The sequence below is a fragment of the Lissotriton vulgaris genome, chromosome 10 (assembly GCF_964263255.1).
Source record: "Lissotriton vulgaris chromosome 10, aLisVul1.2, whole genome shotgun sequence".
NCBI classification, from domain to species: domain Eukaryota; kingdom Metazoa; phylum Chordata; class Amphibia; order Caudata; family Salamandridae; genus Lissotriton; species Lissotriton vulgaris.
The window spans coordinates 416324432-416347902 of NC_141698.1; the positions used below are offsets into that span (position 1 = coordinate 416324432).

The 23471-nt window shown below is 44.1% G+C and overlaps 1 protein-coding gene across 1 annotated transcript in view; it reads left to right on the forward strand.

Annotated features, from left to right (window-relative positions):
* CCDC78 (coiled-coil domain containing 78) overlaps window positions 1–23471 on the forward strand; it is a 379499-nt gene that overhangs the window by 350446 nt on the left and 5582 nt on the right. The window contains exons 16-19 of the mRNA XM_086941249.1: window positions 42–253; window positions 1495–1669; window positions 11638–11681; window positions 13267–13348. Of these exons, the coding sequence (XP_086797375.1) occupies window positions 42–253; window positions 1495–1669; window positions 11638–11681; window positions 13267–13348 (513 nt within the window). The remainder of the gene's footprint in view (window positions 1–41; window positions 254–1494; window positions 1670–11637; window positions 11682–13266; window positions 13349–23471) is intronic.

Consider the following 23471-nt stretch of genomic DNA (forward strand, 5'->3'; position numbering starts at 1 on the left):
CCTATTCACACCTTTCTTTCTCCCTTTCGCTCCTTCTCCAGGAGTATGTGGATGGCACATCCAGTGCTGCTCATGCTGCAGGGAAAGGGCCTCCCGATCAGGCACACATGAAGCAGTTTGTGAACAACATGCTTAAGGACATTCGTGCGTCACACAAGTCGCGAGAGGAGCAGCTGGCTGCTGCGGCGCGAGGATACAAAAAACGTGCACAGAATGTGCTGAAGAGACATGAAAGCTTGCTCATCGCTTACCGGTAAGAGGACAGTCACGTGACAGGGTACGGAAATCCTGGTGAAGAGAGACATACTTATGAGTGGAAGCGAATGCCCGGTTACTCACCGGTAATCTTCATTACTCCGAGTCCTGGTCTTCCCGTCCCATTCCTGACCTCTTCCCTACCTCCCTGGGGTTTCTTTATGATGATTGTTTTTGTTTCTGGGTTTCTTTGGTATTCTCAGGGTGTTGTGTGACGCACTTCCCCCTATATTCTCACCTGATAGGTGGAGCCATATTGGGGGAAGTGCTAAAAACTCTGCTAGGTATAAGGTTCCTGGGGAGCAGACCAGCTGTTCACTGATATGGAATGGGACGGGAAGACGGACGAGGAGGTAATGGGTAGACAGCCAAAATTCTGCTCATTGCATATCAGTGAAGGGAAATTAGTGAAGGGAAAAATCAAACGGTCCTCAAAGCGCAGGATCACATCTCCACATCGCTATCGTAATAAGTGGATTAGCCATCGTAATAAGTGGATTAGTGGACCACTTGTGCATTGTATGAACAAGACTGGATTACAAACCTGTTTTAACATTTTTTATAAAAGTTTAAAAGAAAGAGCAACAGCTATTGTTGATATCAACACATTAAACTATAGGAACTAGTGTGGGAAAACATTATGTAGGCTTGTTGTGTATTTATGATAATTAGTTTGTGTTCTGTAGTTGGTCAATTGTTTGTTATGTCTTGTTCATGTGTTTGAGTATGAATGCTCGGTCTGAATGAATGGATGACAATGTGGGGCAAAGTGTTTACTACTACAACGATGAATGTTTTTGACACATAGGGGTACTTAATATTTTTTTTTCTTTGTATGAATGTCTATTGATTGCCGATGTTCATTGATGTACATTGATTTTTTTGTACGATGAATATGTTAATAGATTGATCATATATGTTTTGCATTTAATAATTCTTATGGCAGGCGTCCTTAACTGCACACTCTTTTTAGCTCCTTAAGGATCAGGAGTAATTTATCCCTACTAGATGGTCGAGATTTTCTGATATATTAAAGAAATAGCTTTCAGGCAGTTGGATTTGTTTTGTTGATTATAAAGAGCTAATCGCAGCTGCACATCACATAAAAGTGATTGCCAAGTATCAGGAGCAGAAAAGTACGTACAGCCTATGGTTGTCGGCACTGCTCTAGAGTAGTCCCTCTTGTGACAGCTGTAGGCGAGTCGCTTGATGTAACACAAATGGTTTGCTCCAATACAGAATGCAGCGTGAGCAGATCCTCGCCCAGGGGACCAATGAGATGGATCCTGGCCCACCAGAACACCACTTCTCCATCAGCGATGCAGAGCTGCTGTCGAGCACCACCCAAGAGCTTAATAACCTGCGGGAGGACAAGGCTCGGCTGGAGACCCAGATCCAGGAACTGAAAGAGAAGGTAGGTTTGTACAACATGTACCATTTCTCACTGTCCTTTAAGGGATTGGTTCTAACACTTCTGCCACAGCAAGATGCAGAGGGTCACCTATAGAACTGTGCCCTCAATTCAGTCTGCCACAAAATAAAATTCCCTTCTTACATATTATGGCTCTTTTTCTTCTGCACAACTTATTGAGCCAATGCGCAGACAAAGCAGAGTAGACAATGCTCCAAGTATACCTGGAATTACATTGAACGCAGTTAAGAACCCAGCTCACAAGTGATCTGAAAACCACATTCTGCATTTTATTAAGATATCAATGTTGTCTCGTAAGAAAAAAAACAATTTGATATTGGTGGATTGACAGCTATTTGGAGCATTCTGGATTAAGGAGTGCCCACAGGCCTGAATGATTGGGAAAGTGCAGTTAAAAATACCACTGGAATACACTTATTTTGTGAATCCTGTAGATACGCCAGGATACAAGCACATTAAGAAGAATGGCTAACCATAAATGAATCCCACCAATAATTCCAGTGTAATATCCTATGGGTCCTCATTAGCACATTCCTCTAGTGCTCACACCTCAAAGAGACTTCTGTGGACAAAAGTGGGCCTGGCCGTATCATGCATCCAAGGATTGCTTTCTCTAAAAAATTGCAAGACCAGCTAGAGGACATACAAGGATAACATTTTTAAAAAAGAGCACTTTATGGTCCAGTTGGAAAGTCTGTGTACTAAATGAAGAGAAAGCAAACAATAGTCAACGAGTCAGCAAAATGAATGTATGTCTTTAACTATGAACTTCAGCTATAGATCCGGAGCTTATCCTTTGTCTTTTGATGAGTCTTTTTCCATATTCCAAATCAGTGTGTAAGGGATGTCATCTCCCAAAACAAAAGGGTTTAATCCTTGTAGGGACTTTTGCAAATGGATTTCTGTGTCCAATCCCTATCAGGTATCCCTGTGGTATCTGGGATTGGAACATAACTGTAGAATCCGCAGTGACTATGCCCAGATGAACCCAAAGGCCAACGGGGGCCACATGGCGAAACTTTACATCGCCAAACAATACCACCATTAGGGCGGCTGATGGAGAACCAAATATGCATCTTCTAGCAGCAATTGCAGTTCTATGCAGAGGGTTCCTGCAGTGGAAGTAGGCAATAGTTGATAATCCCACTACTCCCTAGTGCCGATGATGGAAAGAGGCCTTTATCCTATTTTAGAACTCTGCCCTCTCAACGCCTTTTTGCAAAAGGACAAATTCAAGATGTTCACAGTAGCTCAGGTCCTGTCTGCCCTAAACCCCGGAGACTGGATGGTAGCGTTGGATTTGTAGGTTGCTTATTCATATATTCCTCATCCTGCAAGCTCAAAGGCACTCCCTGCGATTCACAGTGGGCTAGGAGCATTTTCAGTTCACACATTCTCCTCTTTCCCCTCACTTTTGCCCCTCGGGTGTAGGCTGCGTACGCAGCACACCTTTGGGGTTCAGGGTTCCAGTCTTTCCCTACCTTGACAACTGTCTGTTGAAGGTGGGTTTATCCCAAGTAGTCATCAAATACCTCCAGATGACGGCAAGCCTCCTCCTATCAGTGGAGTTTACTATCCACATGCCAAAGCTACACCTGATTTTTTTTCAGAGATGCTCCCTTACATCATAGCCATCCTGGATACAGGATGGTTTCATGCCTTTTCCCCACAGCAGAGTCCAGGACATTTTGGGATATGACTCTAATGTTTTAGCCTCTGTCCTGGATCTCAATGCAGATGACTCTGAGTCTGCTGGAATTGTTGGCCTTCTGCATCCTGCTGGTGCAACATGCCCAATGGCATTTGTGGGCACTGCAGTGGGTCCTGAATTCCCAGTGGGCACAGCATCAGTGAAATCTGTCAGATTGTATTCAGATTTTGGAGGAGACTACAAAATATCTGCAGTGGTGACATATGGACTGTGATTGGTTTAGTGGCTGATCTTTCTCCTTAACCCACCCAGATTTGGCAGTGATGATGGATGCATTTATTCTGGGTTAGAAAGGCCATCTGAGACAGGTGGAGATAAAAAAGCGTCTGGAAACCTGACAGAAGCTCTACACCACATTAGTTTGTTGGAGGCTTGTGATTTGCTTGCCGTTGAAAGCTTTCCTGCCCACCACCAGAGAAAGTCTGGCGCAGGTGCTCATGGACAAACCCACCGCCATGTGGCACTTAACAAGGACGGTGGGTGGATCATGTGCCAGGAGGCTCTAGGCCTCTAGAAGTGGCAGGACCACCAGAACATTTCTCAGGTGGTGAACCCCCTTGAGTGAATCTCTAAACATCAGGGCGGACAAACGGAGCTGCCAATCCTTAGCAGACCACAAATGGCAGTTACACCTGGAGGTGGTGTTGGGCATCTTCCATCACTGGGGATAAACCTGGCTAAATGTTTTTGCTGTTGCCGAGAATAAGTAACATCATGCGCATTGGAGGTCCCAAGAAGACCCTCTCTCTTTTATGCATTCTGTCCAAAGTGGAGCTTGGGACTCCTGTATGCCTTCCCGCTGCCTTTCCTGCCCAAGTTCTTAAAGAGATGAGAAACTACTGGGCCCAAGTCATCCTAGTGGAACCGCATTGGGCCAGGCAAAAGTGGTACCTGAAAGTCTTGCGCATGAGCATCTGTCTAATCATTAAGTTACACGCTTTGGGAAGATCATCTGTTGCACCAGCAGGACCTCTGCAATCTACATCTCTATCCTTGGAGACTGAGCGGTGGTACTTGACTTCATTTGACCTTCTTCCTGAGGTCACTGACGTCATCTTGGCAGCGAGGTATCCCTCTACAAAATTGAGGTATGCAAGTCATTGGGACAAATGTGTGGCTTGCTGCGGCACCTGCCAAACTGATCCAGTGCAAGACCATGTGTCTGAAGGTTTGTTATTTGTTTTTCCCAGGCCCAGAAAGTACTTGCTTTGGGCACTGTTACAGGCTATTTTTTTTTAGCTCTTTTGGCTTTTTAGTGGTTGCCAGGTCAGGCTTCTATAATTAAATCAACTGTTGTGCTGAGATTTTTGAAAAGTTTGCAACATTTATTTCCACCAAAACCCTTTATGATGCCACAGTGGGACTTGAATTTAGTTTGCACTTTTTTTACATGCACCTTTTTTGAACCAGTGCTCAGTTGTCCATTAAGACTTTTATCTTTGAAAATGGTATTTTGAATCACTTTAACAGCATTTAAGCATGTGAGTCAGCCGTAGGATGTTTCTGTCAACCCACCTTATACAACATCCTTCCCACATAAGCTAGTGTTGAGGATGCTTCCTTTCTGGCAAAAGTGGTCACCTCATTTCATATCAGGCATGGTATTTTCCTCTCGGCATTCTTTGCTCCACCTCATCACTCTAAGGAGGAAGAAAGACTCCATTGTTTGGACTGCAAGAGGGCACGATTTATGTTTTTGAGGGCAGGCTGTCCTCCAACAGGGCAACAGAGGAAATGATTCCATCGCCCTGGCGGGGCTGCAATGACCACATTTAGAAATATCCATTGGGCCAATGGACTTTTCTAGCATTCACAGGAACCACCATCACGGTGGCGGTTCCTGTGAGTGCATTGTAACTTTGATGTATGGCTCTGTCAAACATGATAGAGCATAATGGTAAAGTTACAACGTTTTTTTCATTTTCAAAGTAAAACCCTAAAGTGGGATTTTGTTTTTGAAAATAAAAAAAAAGTGCTCCTCTCACCATGGGAGTTAGACCACATGGTGAGAGGGACATTTTTATGTTTTTAATTCCCCTTATTGCCAGGGTATTCCTGGCAGTAATAGACAGTAACAAAATGGCAAAAGCTCCACCCATCCAAATTGGGCAAACTTACAGCAATTCTCCGACAATTCTCAATCCATCATAGACGGTTGGTCACAGCGGAGACAAAGTAGTGTCCGCCACTGCCAATCTATGGTCCACACTCTTTTAAATGTGGCAGACAGACCATTACGCTGGCAGTTAGGATACTCCGTTGCCATTGTGATGAAGTATCTGTACTGCTAACATATGAACCAGCACATATGTTTTTATATAGATTGCACCAAGAAACATCAGGTGAATGATCAGCAATTTTTGATGTTTACTGGGGCAAGAAAGGGCAAGGTGGTCCAAAAGCGGACCATCTGACAATTAATTGTTCTATGTATAAGGATCTGCTACTCACTAGGAAAGAAGCAGCATCAAGAAGACTTATTGGCTCATTCAATCAGAGCTAAGGATGCTACCCATGCGCTGTCATGCGGAATGCCTAGCTTTGATATTTGTCAGGCAGGTATGTGGTTGTCAGTGCATACATTCACAAAGCACTATTGCCTTGACTGTCACATACATCAAAAGAGGCATTTTGCCTGCTCAGTCCTGCAGGACGTTTTGGTGTGAGCCAGTTAACAGACCCAACACCTGAGAGAGTACGTCTAGATGCCTTTACATATATCACCTAGTTCAGGCAAATATCTGTAGGGACCATTTAGTCCGGAAGACGTGAGACCACACTTCTTACTTCTTAGAAGAAGAAATCAATGATGAACTAGCATTTGTGGCCTTCCCTGTCTCTTGACTGAGCTGACTGTCTTCATCCTGCAACTTGAGTACATAATTAATAAAATAAGAATAGAAAGGAACACAAAACATGCATATAAAGTTCAGCTTCCGACCATCTTTTTCCACAATGACCACATAGCCAAAAACCCTTACTTCCCTGCCACTTTGCCTGAAGAACCTATGGAAATTGAAACCACTAGTAAATGCCTATCAGTGGATGGCAGAGTTGGTAGAAATTTATTTGGTCTTTTTCTTTCATTTGGCCACCAGGATCCTATATTTCAAGGCAAACAGGCAAAGGACTGACCACTGCGTTCATGAGAGAAAGACAGTACCATATAACACTGAGAAAAATCTGTTGCAGGCCAGCTGGCAGGACTGGAACAGAAGCAAAGAATTCAAAAGCAGGAGCTAGCCATTGGAGTTGGTAATGGTACACCATTAAAATACCCTATGTATACTGGTAGTATAAGAACCACTAGACAGTTTTGGATTAGTCTCAGAACAGGAACCACCTGACAGGAAAGGGCAGAATCTAGAATAGGATTTACCTGAAAAGAAGGTATAGTTTTGGAAAAGGACATACTGAAATGATGATGTTCATTAACTTAAAACTGAGTCTCTGTTTGTTAGCCATCTTCGAATACAGTCTTACTAAAAGGGGGTTGAACTGACACTTCTGCTTTTTTTGCTGTGTCTGGTGCTGGTCAGCACCCATAACACCAACTTTCGCATTTAGGTACAGCAAGACTTATAAATACAGACGCTGCACTTCGAGTAACTCAAAAGCTTTGAATATAGAGATGTGAAAAAAGAATGTTGAACTATGCCTTGAACTATGATCCACATAGTGCCATTCTTGTTATTAAATGTGTAGAAAATGGGTTCTGTCCATTTAACTGCCCTAGATTTTTTACATTTTGACTAGACTTTTATGGTAAGTGAGTCTCACCAACTGAGTCTTACAAACGGTAAATACTGTGGAAATAGACTCCAAGGGCTAACAGCCAGTGCCCGGCGTTTAAGATAAGGCAGCTGCTATGCAGCTAAAATAAATGGCTTTGGGCAGTCTACACAGGAACACATGACCACACACGTGAACACGCGTGTGGACTAAGAGTGTGAAACCACTCTCTAGGTCAATTCGGTATCTGTCGCAAAAGGCACCCTTTAGGGATTGGTGCTGATGTGGTGTAGGCCTTAAAATCTGGGTATTCATAGTGTAAATCTGTAGTGCTTATTGAAAGGCTGTGTTCTCACCACACTATACCTTATTGGAAAAATGTGCTCCTCTGCACAGTTTCACTGCACTTAGGCCCAGAGATACTGGTCAGGTTTGAATCTGAGGTTAAATATGAGTGCAGATCCAGTGTCATTGGTGTCCGTCTCCCACCCTTCCGCTCAAAATCCACCGAGATCATCTGCGGCGTCCCACAGGGATCCTCCCTCAGCCCGACGCTGTTCAATATCTATATGGCACCACTCGCCGACGTCGCACGACAACATAACCTCAACATCATCTCCTACGCCGACGACACCCAACTGATCATATCCCTCACCGAAGACCCCCACACTGCCAAAGTCAACCTCCACAGAGGAATGAAGGCCGTAGCCGACTGGATGAAGGACAGCAGACTGAAGCTGAACTCAGACAAGACGGAGGTCCTCATCCTCGGACCCACCCCATCAGCCTGGGAGGACTCCTGGTGGCCCACATGTCTAGGCGCAGCCCCGGAACCCACAGACCATGCACGCAACCTGGGGGTCATCCTCGACTCCACCCTCTCCATGACCAGGCAAGTCAACGCCGTCTCCGCGTCCTGCTTCAACACCCTCTAAATGCTCCGCAGAATCTTCAAATGGATCCCCACCGACACTGGAAAAACCGTCACCCAGGCCCTCATCACCAGCAAACTAGACTACTGGAACGCCCTCTACTCAGGAACTACAAACAAGCTCCTGAGATGACTACAACAAATCCAGAACTCCTCGGCTCGAATGATCCTCGACGTCCCTAGCCGCAGCCACATCACACCCCACCTGAGAGGCCATCTCTGGATCACCTTCAAACTCCTCATCCACGCACACAAAGCACTACACAACACCGGACCCACATACCTCAACAACCGACTCAGATTCCACACACCCACCGAAGCCTCCGCTCAGCCAACCTCGCCCTCACCACTGTCCCCCGGATCCGGAAAACCACAGCCGGCGGAAGATCCTTCTCCTACCTTGCCGCCAAGACCTGGAACACTCTCCCAACCAACCTACGACAGACTCGGGACATGCTGGCCTTCAGAAGACTCCTCAAGACATGGCTCTTCGACCAGTAGCGCCCCCCCCCCTCCCTTAGTCCCCCCCAACACCTTGAGACCCTCACGGGTATGTAGCGCGCTTTATAAATGTAATGATTGATTGATTGATTGATACCTGTACTCCTTATAACACTTTGAGAATGATCCTTATTTCCTAGCTCCCTAATAATCAGACCTATTGGGCCAAGTTAATTATGGGCCAGCAGGAGGATCAATCGCATCCCTACACAATAGAGCTGTTAACAGGACTTGGCCCAGTTCTGGGGAAAGAAAGGAGTGGGGAGGAAATCTGCATGCCCTCATTACCATTACCTCTTCACACTGCCCCTGGACTGGACAAGTCCACTGTAGCAAAGGAAGAAGGCAAGACATCTGGAATCAAACAGAGGGAAGGGTGCCTAGGGTTGGGAAACATTGCCTATCTTCAGAAAGCTCCACCTCCTCTTAAAACCACCTGCACAAGGGAGATACACTTGAGAACTCGCTGGAAATAGAAGTGACACTGGTGAAACAACCCCCGGCTGGAAGGAGAAGCCACCCCACCTCACAGAGAAGATAGACTAAAGGACTTTGACTCCTGCTTGCTCCCTTGACTAAGATGAGTGTCTCCAGGGCCAGTGGTGCTGGCCTCCTGAAGAACAGTAGGAAGAATGGATCTGCTGTGGGACCCTGTAGGGTTTTCTTGGGACTTCTGCGGACTGGCACTTGACTCTCCTGACACACAGGTGCCCTGCAAGTAGGTGGGAGGCTGTGGAACCTGCAGAGTGAGGCAGGGAGGCTATTCAAGGGCTTTGGAAGAGGCCCAAGCAGGAGAGACGATCAGGGCCCTGGCAGAAGACAGGTCTGGCAATGGAGCTGCAAAGACAAGCTCCCCAACCAAAAGCAGCCGTAGCCTTTAGAGGCCAGGAAGCCTGAAGAAAATTCTTCAGGTGGCTAGAGCTGCCCACAAGGAGCAAAACAAGACCTAAATTATGCGAATCAGCCATACAGGGCAGGAGAAATAATCATTACAAGTTTGGTCCCCACATAATGCTCTGCTTCCGGGGCTGAAAATACCCCTTGGTGGGCCTGGGCCTAGGCATCAGCGTACATTTTAATTATCTTTAATGGGAGGAGTGTTTATTGGGCTCTGGGGGTGAGTAGGCGCACTGTTCATTGGTTCCCATGCGGGCAGGAGAGAAGAACCGTGCCAGCTCCTGCGCTAACTTCCTGAATCCTGTGTGAAGCCATAAGGGGCCGCGAGGGCCTAGGGGCCCCATGGCTCCTAACCTCTGCAGCACTAAGTGACCAAGAGGGCATAGGGACCCAGGGTTTGTATTTTAAATGGCATGGCACAAGGCTGCTGGTCAAAGGAAACTGGTGGGGATTCGACGAATACAATATTCACTGCTGAAGAGGAAGACATGGCTCAGAAACCTCTGGGACACTCTTAAAGTGTTCCTGCCTACCTCTTTTGGTGTCCCAAGAATGGACAGGGGCACCGTTGTTTCAGTGTGCGTTTAGGTGGAGTCTGTACTTTTGTACTATGGCTCTCGAGTTCGGGGACCTATGTTGGCTGGATTTAAAGCTGCAGTCGAAGCAGCGTAAAAATAGACATAAGACTATGGGACACAATGTTCAATATAAGGCCTTATTGGAAATGTTGATTGACAATGCAAGGTTTTATATTGCTATTAATAGTATGGAATGCCTTTACTATCCCCTTTAATTTAAATGGTGTTACATTGGTGGATTATAAATGTTTTTTTTCAGTTTTTACTAAAAGGGTGACACCCTGACAAAAAGGTAAGCCTGCCTTAATTAGTATTGACACCCCCTTAAATTGTGTACAGTAACCCTGGGGTTATTGTGTTTATAGGGGTCAGGTATAAAATGTTATGAAAGTGCACCACTGGTACACTTTCCATCTACCCTGTTGTATATATTTGTAATGTAATGTGTGTCAATAAGTACTTTTCCTTTTTGTAAAAAGCAATGCCTGAACAATGATTTGTGTGTTGTTGTTGCGTACCAGTGAGCTGGGATACTAGCCCACACCACCCGAGTGCGCCTTGGACTGCCCTGTTTCGCTACCCTGAGAGAGTCAAATGCTACAGTGGGGGACTTGGCTTGGTTCCACGTAGAGGGAAGTTGCTGACGGACATCCTCCGCAACTAATGACCCACATTTCTGACAAAATCCCTGTGTGAACTATAGCAGGACTACACCAATCATTGAAGCACAATCTTTGAGAACAATTTAAGATAATGGACTTTTACAGGAATATCGACACCGAGAACCAGATGAAAAGGCAGATGGTAGATCCATGGTCCACCGGAAACAATGTACTCAAGGGAAAATTTTTAGAGGGAAAAACTGTATATTTAGTGAGGGTTGGGATTAAGGTGGCAGCAGTATCCATAAGGGGGCAATTTCACCAGCGTTTAGTTTTCATACCTCAAACATAACTTTCTTTGACACACACATTTAGACTGAATTTTTAGCATAATACATTTCTCCTCAAAAAATCCTTGCATCGTAGCCACTAGAGAAACACTGCCCCCTCTATCTGGCCTACTCTAGGAAAGATTATATTTCCAAGTGAACATTTACCTGGGAGATCTACTTAGTTGGATCATACTGATTTTTATGCTGCTCAGTATTGACAAAACGAATGTTCCAGAAACTTGAGGGTCTGAGTTTAAACTGAATGTATTTTGACGACCTCCTTTCAAGGGATGGACACATTGGTGTGCATTTAGAGGATAACATGGGCCAAATACAATGGGTTTGATTCACAAAGGGCCTCCACACTCATGGCCACGCGATTAGAATTCTCACTGCGGAGATCCCACCCTGAGTGCGGAGACTACTGCGGGGCTCTGCCACCAGTGTGGAGGCCCTCTGTGAATCGCCCCCTATATATGCTGAATAAGAGATGAGAAAAGCAGAACTTTTGGAAGCTGTTCTGTAAGCAAACAAAAATTAATTTATTGATTGTGAAGGAGAATCAGGATGTGGAACTGATGGAAGGGTGACATTTGATGGGGTTGGTGATTAATGGTTTGAGACTAACATGGTGACTCAGTTCTTCTCTTTCTTGTTTCTGCACAGGCCCGAGTCAGTGAGCAGTCAGGCAGGGGGCACAACACAGAACAGTGAGTATTTCTTGTGCTTTCGAGGAAAAGAGCCACTCTCCTGCGTAAACTGACCACATAATCTTAGCTTTTGTCCAGCAAAGCTTGAACACTAATTGTACTGGTGGCGTAGATGATGCCATGTAACGTAAACATCTGCTACTGTTCTTTGACTCAGTTGGATTCAGTAAGCAGCAGTGAGGTGTTTTCTCTCATCAGAGACATTACAGTCTGACATTTCCAACTTCACCATGCACTGTCAATAAATGGACACACGTGCAAGATGTTGATGATTGCTGTCTTTAAAGAAACATCCTCACGCATTTAGAGAGACACTGTTGTATGAGAAGTTTGCTGCTCATAAGAAACCTACTTCCATGAACATTTATCAAACTGCACGATTCCTAACTTTGGGAACCCAGGGTCAATGTATCAAGAGTAGACGAGTAAATTAGGAGACTGGGTAGATGTATAGTCCTCCTCTTTGAACAAGTTATTTGTTTCAAATTCTGTCCCACCATTATCCCCCAGTGTTGGAGATCCCACACTTGCCACACCCGGCCTTTCAGCACTCGGAATCTCACAGTATTTACTCTCCGCCTTGAGCCTCTCAAAATGTCTCATCTATCCAATCTAGGGACCCTGCATTGGTGATTCCACCACTACCACAGTCTGGCCAGCCAGCACTAGAAACATTATAGCGATTACACATCATCCCCATTAAAATTGTAGAGCCACACTTATCGCTCTCATCCCTCTCAACATCCCACTATACACTAGCACTGGTGTTCTGTACTTAGCACCCCCAGCCCTATGACGCACTAGCCCTGGTGTTCTACACATATCACCCCAGCCCTCTATACTTATCACCCAGCCCTCTGAATACCCTATGACACACTAGCACTCCTGTTCTGCACTTATCACTCCCAGCCCTATGACACACTAGCCCTGGTGTTCTATACGTATCACCCCAGCCCTCTGTACTTTTCACCCCAGCCCTCTGTACTTATCACCCCAGCCCTCTGAATACCCTATGATACACTCACACTGGTGTTCTATATCTGTCATCCCATGTCTTTGAACACAGTGACCCTCTAGCTCTAGTGTTCTATGCCTGTCATCCCCAGCCCTTTGAAAACACCATGGCCTATGGTACTGGTTTTCCATACCTTTCACCCCATCCTCTGAAGACCCCCATGACGGTCTAGCACTGGTGTTCCATACCTTTGAAACCAGGCCCTCTGAACACACTATAACCCTCTAGTACTTTTATCCATATCTTTCACATCCGACCCTCTAAACACCCCTTGATTCTCTAGCACCGGAGAATTCTGATCCATCACAATCAAGCCCCCTTGCACTGCCATTTTGACAATGATTACATTGCAAATCTCCAGCACTGAAGATATCACAGCTATCTCCATCACTGTGGACCCCACAGCTATTGGACCCAGCCCTCAACCCCACAGCACACCTGGCAGAACAAGGGCCTATAAGGACAACACTAGAAACTCCACATCTTTTACCCAAACCTCTACCAGCTGTGTTAACTTTGCATTGTAGAGAGCACTGTACTCTGGTTTTCATGTACTACATCCCATTTCAGGTCCGGGGTGAGTGGAAAGCCTGGAGAAGAGGGCTGGGCAGAAATACGAAAGCAGTTGCGTGAATTTACCCACAACACACAGGTAAGTGCATGTTGAGGCAAGTAATTGACCTTCATTCGCATTGCACACGAAAAACAGCAAACAAACCACACTTTTATCTGGAAAGGATGAGGCATTGAAAGGAAGAGACACCGAACCACACATGCATCAGGATATAAGTAGCTACCAACCCACATTCGTCTCAGAGTAGGATTAATGACTGAACCATACCTATCTGTTCTTTTAAGAGTAGTGACCCACAGTCCTCAAGTATTAGCACAGTTACAGCAACTACACAGCATTAATGTATCAGGGCAGGAGTAGAAATCAAACTACACTGCAAACCTAACTCCACACTTTGAGACAAACTCCAGCACCAGACTGATTTGTGATGGAGACACATTTGTTTATAAGGACTGGAGCAGAAACTGAATAATGCTCACCTATCGGAACAGTAACATCACAAACCACATTCCAATACTAGAATAGGAGGGCAATTGCACCACACTCCGATACAGTGCTTAATTAATTCAGATGGTGGACATTCGGATCATCATAAGATTTGACTCAAAGCCAAGGAGAGACAAGGGAGAGAGGCAGAGGAAGAGAAAGACAAAAACTATGACAGAGAGAGAGAGAAAGCAGGAATACAGAAGAATCTGCAAATGCAAGATAAGAAGATAAGTGGGAGAAAGAGGCAGGAGATGGAATCAAGACTAGGAGCCATGGTATTCGGCATTTTGAAGTTTTGAGCGACTGCACTTCAGTTTTTTCAACACATTATGATCTGTGTGCTTTCTACAGTCCTCTCCATTAAACCTCCAGAGCACAGCTCCATACCAACAGCTGGTGAGGAAGGTGGTTGGGGGATGAGGAAAGGCAGCCTAAAACTAAGTAAGACTGCAACACATTCTGTGGTGTGATGGGACGCATGGTTTGGGCTGGTGTCGTGATCCTTTCAGCGCTGCTGCAATTTCACGTGGCACAATCTTACTTATACATTTCGTGTTCATCTAAAGCTCTGCAACGGTGTGTTTCGTTCACAAATTTAGGTATTATGTTGGATGGCACTTCTGCCAGAGTCAACGTTAAAATGCCAGGCTCAGAGATAGTGCTTAGCTTCAGTGCAGCAGAGAACTTGCAGCAGTTTGTGTGAAGTGTATGATAGGGATTTGGGTGTCCTAAAAGAAAACAAATAAATCTGCACTGGAAACCTACACTGAATCCCATGACACTGATATAGGGAAACTATCCCCTTTCACATTTGCAAACAAGTGGAGCTGAAAGTGGAGAAGCTGGAGGTTTGCGTTGTCATCAACTGCAGAGATGTTCCCAGACACCATCAGTGAAGTGGTGGGTGCTCTTAGGAATCCTCACAGTGAGCGATGACATATTGATGCATGCCATAAGGTGCCAAGAACATTCCTAGTGGCTGAGTGTTAAACAAAGGCTGAAGGAAAAGGTATTTGCACAATACCAGGACAATGGTGAGTTATTGAAGACACATTTGCAATTCTTCATAGGGTTTTTTTACAGTAACCTAGCTTGACAGGCTTGATCATGTCGCCCTGTGTGTAAGGAAAGTGGATTATGAAGTGGCGACATAATGTGTCTGTGATGCATGGGCTGAGTGAGTGTGCTGTAGAATGTTGAATGTGGATGTTATGAGATTGATGCTACATGGTATATTAGGGTCTGTGCTGGGTGAAGACTAGAAGACAACAGGAGTTCGACACAGAATGAAGCCCTATCAGGAGCTATCAGGATGTGGCTGTAAATTAACATGAAAAGATTAACTTACCTCCTACCCAGACGTTCCTGACATGTATGTACTGAAGACCTTGTCCCTCAAGTACTGTGGTACTCTCTTTCACACTCACCCACTGAATGTACAAGAAGCCATCACTCCCTCTCTATAAAACCATCAGAGATGTGCAGATTTGCTGACGCTTATCCCCATTTGAGAAGAAATCAAGAGGAACACTAAGTGGAAGTGGGAGCCAGTAAAATTGTTAATTTGGAAAAAGAAAAAAAAACAGCAGCACTTCCCTTGGGAAAACCATGATGGTGTAAATCTACCCTCCCAGTGATACCATGCTCTTAGTGGATGATGGACTGACTGTGTGGGTTGTGATCAGTGATAATCTAGAAGAATGTGGAATTTGAATGGGACCATAAATTAGGGATCAAAAATCACCCCAGAACAGCACTCTTCTCCTTATTGACGTACACAGACTGCGAGTCTGGCAGTGTGGAAGCTCCCCTCACTGTGACAAGTGGCACACGAAAATCCCTACAGTGGCTTGAGCACATCGTTAGTTGGAGACCTCTCAAAGCCGAGAATGAATTTATCTATCTAAAATATACCGTTTGTTATATAAAGCATGGGCAGCTCCTCCGTTGGAGCTGAGGACTGTCACTCCACTTAAATTACTCCCAAAGCCCCCATAGATGAAAAATAAAATGGTAATTCATTAACATTTTAGTTTTCATCCCCCGTACCGAACAGAGCGTCAGGGCGAGGGGCAAGGCGGCTGCTGAGTGACCGCAGCAGGGAGGAGGGTGGGCTGTCTATTCACAGTTTAAAGTGCACGTGTCTTTATGGCCGCTGTCTTGCGATGGCCAGCCACACATCCACACTTTAAACATCTCTAACCTAGCTGTCGTAAGACAACAGGGTTATAGCAAGTGCAGCGCTGAGTGAGGACGCTCCCTCCGATCAGGGCGCTGCTCCCATGGTATGAGGGCTGTGCCAGGCTTGGTCAAGGGATGCAAATGAAGAAAGAAGAGGAAGACGTCAGGTGTTTCTCAGTAAGTGTTTCATTTTATTTTATTTATTTTATTTTATTTGCGCTCGCGTGCCCGCCTGCCTCCTCCCCATAGATGCCAGCCGCCACTGATAAAAATAATTTATTCTGTAGGTTATATCAGTGGACTATACATAAAAATTATTCTCAGTTATAAAACTTATTTATTTCCCGAGGTATATTGTGGCTTGTACTTATATACTGACTCAGGAGGTTATGGGTAACCTTGTTTTGATTAAATATATGAAGTTGTCTAAGACATCAGTTTTATTTTGTAAATCGCACATTTTGCCTACTTTACATTAAACCTGGGCAAAGTTTATACCACCTGCACTGTGGAATCATCAAACACACTGGCAAATATCTGATTTAGTCCGATAAAATTCCGAAATTACTCAAGGAAAATAGAAGGATGAGAATACTAAACAGTATTGTTTCTATGAAAAGTCATGTAAGGCTTGCCAATATAAACACTTAGGGGCCCATTATGATGTCGGACGGAGAGCCCCCGCCAGGCTGGCGGTAGCCACCGCCGGCCTGGCAGGAGCAATTCGCCCTACAACATATCCAGAATTCCCCCGCCATATTAGAATGGCGGCGGGGGCCGCGGCGGACGGAAAGACCATCCGCCACTTTTCCGCCCCGGTCGCCTTGCGGCCGGGGCCGAAAAGGAATAATATGGTGGCGGTGTCTATGAGACACCGCCAGCCATATTAAGATGCCCTTCCTGACATGCTTTTCCGTGGCGGCATACTAGAGACTGGATCTGTTCTAGATTTTAGCTTCCGGAGCCAGGTAAAAAGACAGCCCTCACAGACCCTTATGTTTTCTTACCTAGAACTTATGATCCGGATACAGGCAATAAATGCCATCTTATGAGGGTCAAAGCGGGACAAAAGGGAGTGGTAATGGACGGAGCATCTGAACCAATCAAACACTCACACCCAGTCAACAGATCTGGGTTTGATCCATCACCGTTCTTTAGCCCACTCTGCCACCCCAGTTCAGACATGGCTATATGCAAATCAGTCTGACTCTGTGCCTCATGGGAACAGTCCTTATGAGGGTCATTCACATAATGCCTTCTTTTAGAGCAAGTAGCGCAAGCTCTAAAGAGGCCTTTTTTTCCATGTCAGTGATGATGAAAAAAGGGGAACAGCTTCCTGAAGAGAATACAGCTGAAATTCAAAAGTTGAAGAGAAATCTGAGCAGAGCTCAGTGGAGACTCCCTTAGCACGACGTGCGGTAGAAAATCTGAGGGACTGAGGCTCCTGCCAGGAGGGTTCTAGAGGGAGGTGATAGCGGATTGGCTCTTCTCTAGAGTTCAGTCCTTTCTACAAAAGGACATGGATATGTCACTAAGGTGAGGCCCATGGGCCTATTTCTCTATATGTGGTTTTGGACATTACTTTCTTTATGTACCGGGGACTCCCAGCCCGACGATGGGGAATGATTCAGGCATGTGAAACTATGAAAGACACCAATACTGGATAACTGCAGTTACAGGTAAGTAACGCATTTCCTATTATTAATGTTATGTATTTTAGTATTTTGTATGAAAATTGTTTGTATTTTTATTATATGTGTTAAAATTTTAGTAGTTAATACTTTTTTTAATACAATTTTGCGTTTTTAGTTCCATAGCGGGTTGTGGGTTTATAGGGGAATAGGGTGGGAAGTAATTTAATTATATAGATTTTATTTATTATTTATAGTACTTAATAAATTATATTAAATAGAATTTTGCGTTTTTAGTTCCGTAGCGGGTTGTGGTTTATAGGGGAATAGGGTGGGAAGTAAATTAATTATATGAAATGTATTGAATAATTTATATTAATTCATAATTGTATAATTGTGATGTTATTGAGTTAAATGTGTACATTAAATAATTAATAATTGTATGCTAATTAGTTAATTAATTTAAATTAATGAATTAATAATTATTCATGGTAATTGTGTAATTAATTTTAGGTGTGTGTTGTGGATGTTATAGTGTTAAATAATGTGTAATTAATTAATGTTTATTATCTTTTTTAATAATATATTTATATTTCAATATTATTTATGTTAATAATGGAAATTAAATGTATTAAAAATGCTGATTTTTTTTTATTGGCGGTATCCAGCACTTTCCCTACTGTTGCACTCACTGGAGTGGGAATAGTAATTTTTACCTTTCCTCTATCCAAAACTTACCCTGATTTTCACTCACAAGAGTGGGAATAGTAATTTTTACACCTCCGCTATCCAACACTTTCCCTACTGTTGCACTCACTGGAGTGGGAATAGTAATTTTTACCCCTCCGCTATCCAACACTTTCCCTGATTTGCACTCACTGAGTGGGAGTAGTAATTTTTACCCCTCCGCTATCCAACTCTTTCCCTACTGTTGCACTCAAAGGAGTTGGAATAGTATTTTTACCCCTTCGCTATCCAAGACTTTCCCTATTGTTGCGCTCACTGGAGTGGGAATAGTAATTTTTACCCCTCGGCTATCCAACACTTTCCCTACTATTGCGCTCACTGGAGTGTGAATAGTAATTTTTACCCCTCTGCTATCCAACACTTTCCCTACTGTTGCACTCACTGGTGTTGGAATAGTAATTTTTACCCCTCCGCTATCCAACAATTTCCCTGCTGTTGCACTCACTGGAGTGGGAATAGTAATTTTTACCCCTCCGCTATCCGATATTTTCCCTGCTATTGAAATTATTGTGTTGTGAAATGTATTTTTTTTATAATAGTTTAACGTGTTAATTAATTATAGGATGTTTTATTTTATTTTAAATTATTGATATATGTATATATTTTATTTTTATATAATTTGTTTTAAAAAGTTTATAAATTAAATAAAGATAATAGTTAATAAAATGTATTTAAGTAACTATATGTATATATACACATTTTTATGTGTTTGACTTATTTTAAATTACGTTTTTTTGTTATATTTAGTTAAAATATATATTAAATGTAATTTATTTTAATAAAAATATTAATATTATTTAATATATTTTGTTTAAGTTATATATATTTTAAGTCAATATTTTTTACATCTATATTGTTTACTTCAATATTTTTGATTCAGTATTATTGTACTTACCTGTTTTAAGTATAGGGAGTCCATATTTTTGTATTCGATATATTTTACATCGATATTTTTGTAAACTATATTTTTATATAGATATTTAAACAGAAACCCCAGAAAAGAACACATTAACACATTAGTCCTGCAGTGAGTGCTGCTACTTTCTGCATCCCTTGTGCAATGGCTGAATGATTTCACTCAAGTGAACTTAACCAGTCGTTGAAGCTGGTTGACACCGTGTCCTGCAGTGGGCAAAAGAAAAATGTGAATAACACAAAAACAGACCAATGGATGAAGCACACTGGCTGAAAGCCCTAATCAGTAAGAATATTAGGCATATAATTTTAGTGAGATCCTATGGTCTTGGCTAATTCCAGACTTAAAAGTGATCATGAGGACATCTTATAAAAATAGTTTCAATATACCATGTAATACACAATCTGTTGTGTCATGGTGAAAATTGTGTACAATGTAAGCTTTATTCATAAATTTAGCCTAAATATAGTCATTCTAAAACTTTGGATATCTACGTGTGAATCATCCTGACAAATGCCCTAGACAGAAGAGTAGAACACATTACTAATCTTTGGTAACATTCTTTATGATGTTTACCTATCTTCCTGCACTGTCTTCATCCTGAAACCTTCATAATCTGCTGGCTGGATTCAGAAGATATGCAGCAGTTTCATATCGCCAACACCACGGATAGCAGTTGCAGAGCCAGCACTGGATCGGTATCACATTGTTACAGGAGGTTATGGTGCACTACAGGTGTCTGCATCCCCCCCTACATGTCCGGATAGCTGGGTCCGCTCCTGGCCTAGTTTGGTGACACCTTAGCTGTGAGGCTGGCCCAGCAGGGACTCTTGGCGCTCCCTGTTTTGTTCTCTACTGCTGGAGCTGATGCCTCCCCACTGTTGTCAGCGTCCTGCCTTATAGTTGAATGTGAGCCCCTCCCATCTACACTGCATCCTATACTGCACTGTGGCGTGGCTGCTCTTGCTTATAGAGACCATTCCCCTTTTGAAATGGGCCTCATGGACCCTAAACAACGCAAGCTGCCCTTCAGCCACATGAAAACTGCTAGAGACACCACCTCCCACTCTGACGCTGAGGAGGCTGCAGACTGCAAGGTAGACAACGCTGCGACCAATGATATGACCACTATTCTGTCAGAGCTCAAGGAAGGCTTCAGTGCAATGGACGCACGTTTAGACACACTTGTTGGTTGCATAGATAGGCTGGGGAGCGCCTGGATCGACAGGGGGTGAGGATAGATGGTGCTGAGGAGCGAATATCCAGGCTGGAGCACAATAGCACTACAGTACCGAACCGGTTGGATAAGATGGAATGGAACCTGAAGCAGGTGGCGATCAAAAATAAAGATCTGAAGGCTAGGTCACGGAGAAATAACATACATATATCTGCCATTACAGAGACCACCAACATGAGGATGCTGGACGCCTTTGTGGAACAGCTCCTCACTGAAATATTTGACTGCTCCAGCTTCTTAGACATCTTCACATTGGTTCCTTGGCTCTCGCCCCCCTGAGGGCACTCCACCTAATTTCCTCATTGCACGTCTCCTCAACTACAAGGACTGAGACACTGCCTTACATCTGGCCAGGTAGAAGGGCCCTCTCCGCTATCAGGGTGCCGATATCCCCCTCTACCCTGAATTCACTCCTATGGTCCAGGAGGTCTGCTGCAGATTTAGCGACGCCAAGCCCCCCCTTTGAAAGCAGGGCTTCTGATATACGATGCTCTGCCCAGCCCGTCTGCGAATGGAGCATGAAGGAAAAAGTTGAGTTTTCAATGGTCCTTCTGACATCTCTGCATTTTGAAAATCCCTGCGAGCTAAGACCCATCTCCTTGATGGTCTGTCCTGGACATGGCTGGATCCTCCGCTTGTTCGTGGCCCACCTCTTCTGACCACCCTGCTCTGATGTAAATGCTCTTTTTTTGTATGTTCGAGGTCTGTTCTCTGTCCTCCCACCCAGACCCCAGTGCCAGTCACACCTGTATATATCTTGTGTTCATTATGATTGTTGCTTTAGTATAACTGTGGTTGATTAATCTCTGTTATTGCATAATAATATTTCATAATGGGCCACTTCCCACCGTGTTGTCCTTATGCCCCCATGGTGTACACCACATTCTTCCTGTTGGGATTGTTTTGTTATTTGGTTCACCTTGTTGGGTCTCACTGGATACCTTATATTCTAGTGTGGGTGGGTGTTGGGGATCTAGATTTTGATCAAAGCTTGTGTTTATGTGCTCTCTCATGTTTTACTGCTGTTACACCTTCTGTGACGTCTACACCTTCATTCACTTTTAAATGGTTAGATTAGCTTCAAAACACTTTACTATATAACATTTTCTATTTCACTGAACCTCTGCACCCTTCCTCACTCTTTCCTTTGGGGTCAACAACTTTTTAATTCACACTTTCTCTGACAATGTACCCTGTTTTTACCTTTTGTAACAGCCTTGAGAAAGCCCTGCTGCTATTCGCCACATAGGGTGAAACACGTGTCGGCTGTTTTTGCTCTCTGTTCAACAAATACAATATTCTTTTGAATAACCCTAATGAAAATGAAATGAATTATTTAAGACTTGAATGGACATCCTAACGGCTCCTGCTAAGATGTAATGAAGACAAGAAGGATTTATCCTTACCAAGTAACCAATTTGTTCATTCAAAGGAAAGGAACGTATACTCGCATCTAACCTTGACCTTCATTCCCTGTGTGTCCTCTTACACTGTTCCCTTGCTATTGCCATGCCGCCCATCCAAAGTAACAGGTCTTTGGACCTCACTTTCATTACTTGGAACATCCGGGGAAACAATACCCTTAGAAGAGAGAAACCGGTATTGTCATACTTGAACAGTCAATGCTTTAAAATCGCCTTTCTACAGGAGACGAATCTGCCCCCGCTGCTGATTGCTCATATCCTAGGCCATGGGATGCGTAGCGCTGATTCACCTGCTACAGTTCATATTCCCAGGGCACCTGTGTCCTCATACATAAAAGTGTTCCTTTCATCCTCCAATCCAGTCAATTAGACCCCATTGGACGTACTCTTTCAGGGTACTCTCGCCGACAGGTGGGTATTATTGTTGAATATTTATGACCCCAATATAGATGATCCTGACTTTTCATGACCTATTGACTCTTATGGGCCATGCAGATGCAGACTATGTGATACTGAGTGGGGACCTAAACTTTAAACATGCAGTTGTGCGCCCAAACTGACTCCACAGCACACACCCTAGTGGTAAGACCCGAGCACGAGATGCACTGCGGCATATCATGGATACCTATGTGCTCTATGAATCTTGGTGCTTCCTCTCCCCATCTATCTCAGGATTTACTTTCTGTTCCGCCCCCACTCCATTTTGACCAGGCTGGACTATTCACTTCTCTCTGCCAATGTGGACCCCTGGTTGTAGGAAGTTACAGTCTTACTGTCCATATTGTCGGATCATAGACCAGTCCTTCTTCACTTACAGGTTCCATATGGCTGTGGCTTGGAATGTATTTGGACTCCATAGTGAATCCCTTTGAGACCTGTTATTTCACGGGGATGTTAACGCTGCTATAACTGAATATTTTGAGTTGAACGTGGGGTCGGTTGAGACAAAAGCCATACTCTGGGAAGCTTTTAAGGCCTTTATTCACAGAGTGCGTATCTCAAAGCATACGGGAACCTTGCACAATAGATGCACACAATTGCTTGGTATTGAGTCTGCCTCACACTACCTTGACAAGGCGGCTGCTGCAGGAGGGGATCCCAGTTTATAGAGTCGCTTTGCCTTGCTGACGGAGTTCCACGACCTTGCTGATAGAGAGGTGGCCTTCATTGGAAAACATGCCAGGGCTCGCCCTTATTGGAAGGGAGAACTCCCGGGCCACACTCTCGCCCCCAACTTCTGAGACCCAACCACTCACACAACTATATCACGCAGTAGCATTTGGAATCCAGACAGCGGGTGTCTGGATGAGAGGGATTCGTGGCAGAACTACAACAGTACTATCTGAGTCTATACTCTCATGTGTCCCTGAGCTACCTTCTGAAATATAATCCTTTCTCAAGGAGGTGGCAATGGCCTGACTGCCAGATGGTCAGTTTCTCCCTGCCAGTTTCTTGCTGAATCCATTGCAATCGAAGAAATTGTGCTAGCCATCAACGCTTTAGATGGTCCGAAAGCACCTGGTTCAAATGGCCTAACGGGAGCCTTTTATAAGTCCTTTAAACAATTACTGGCTCC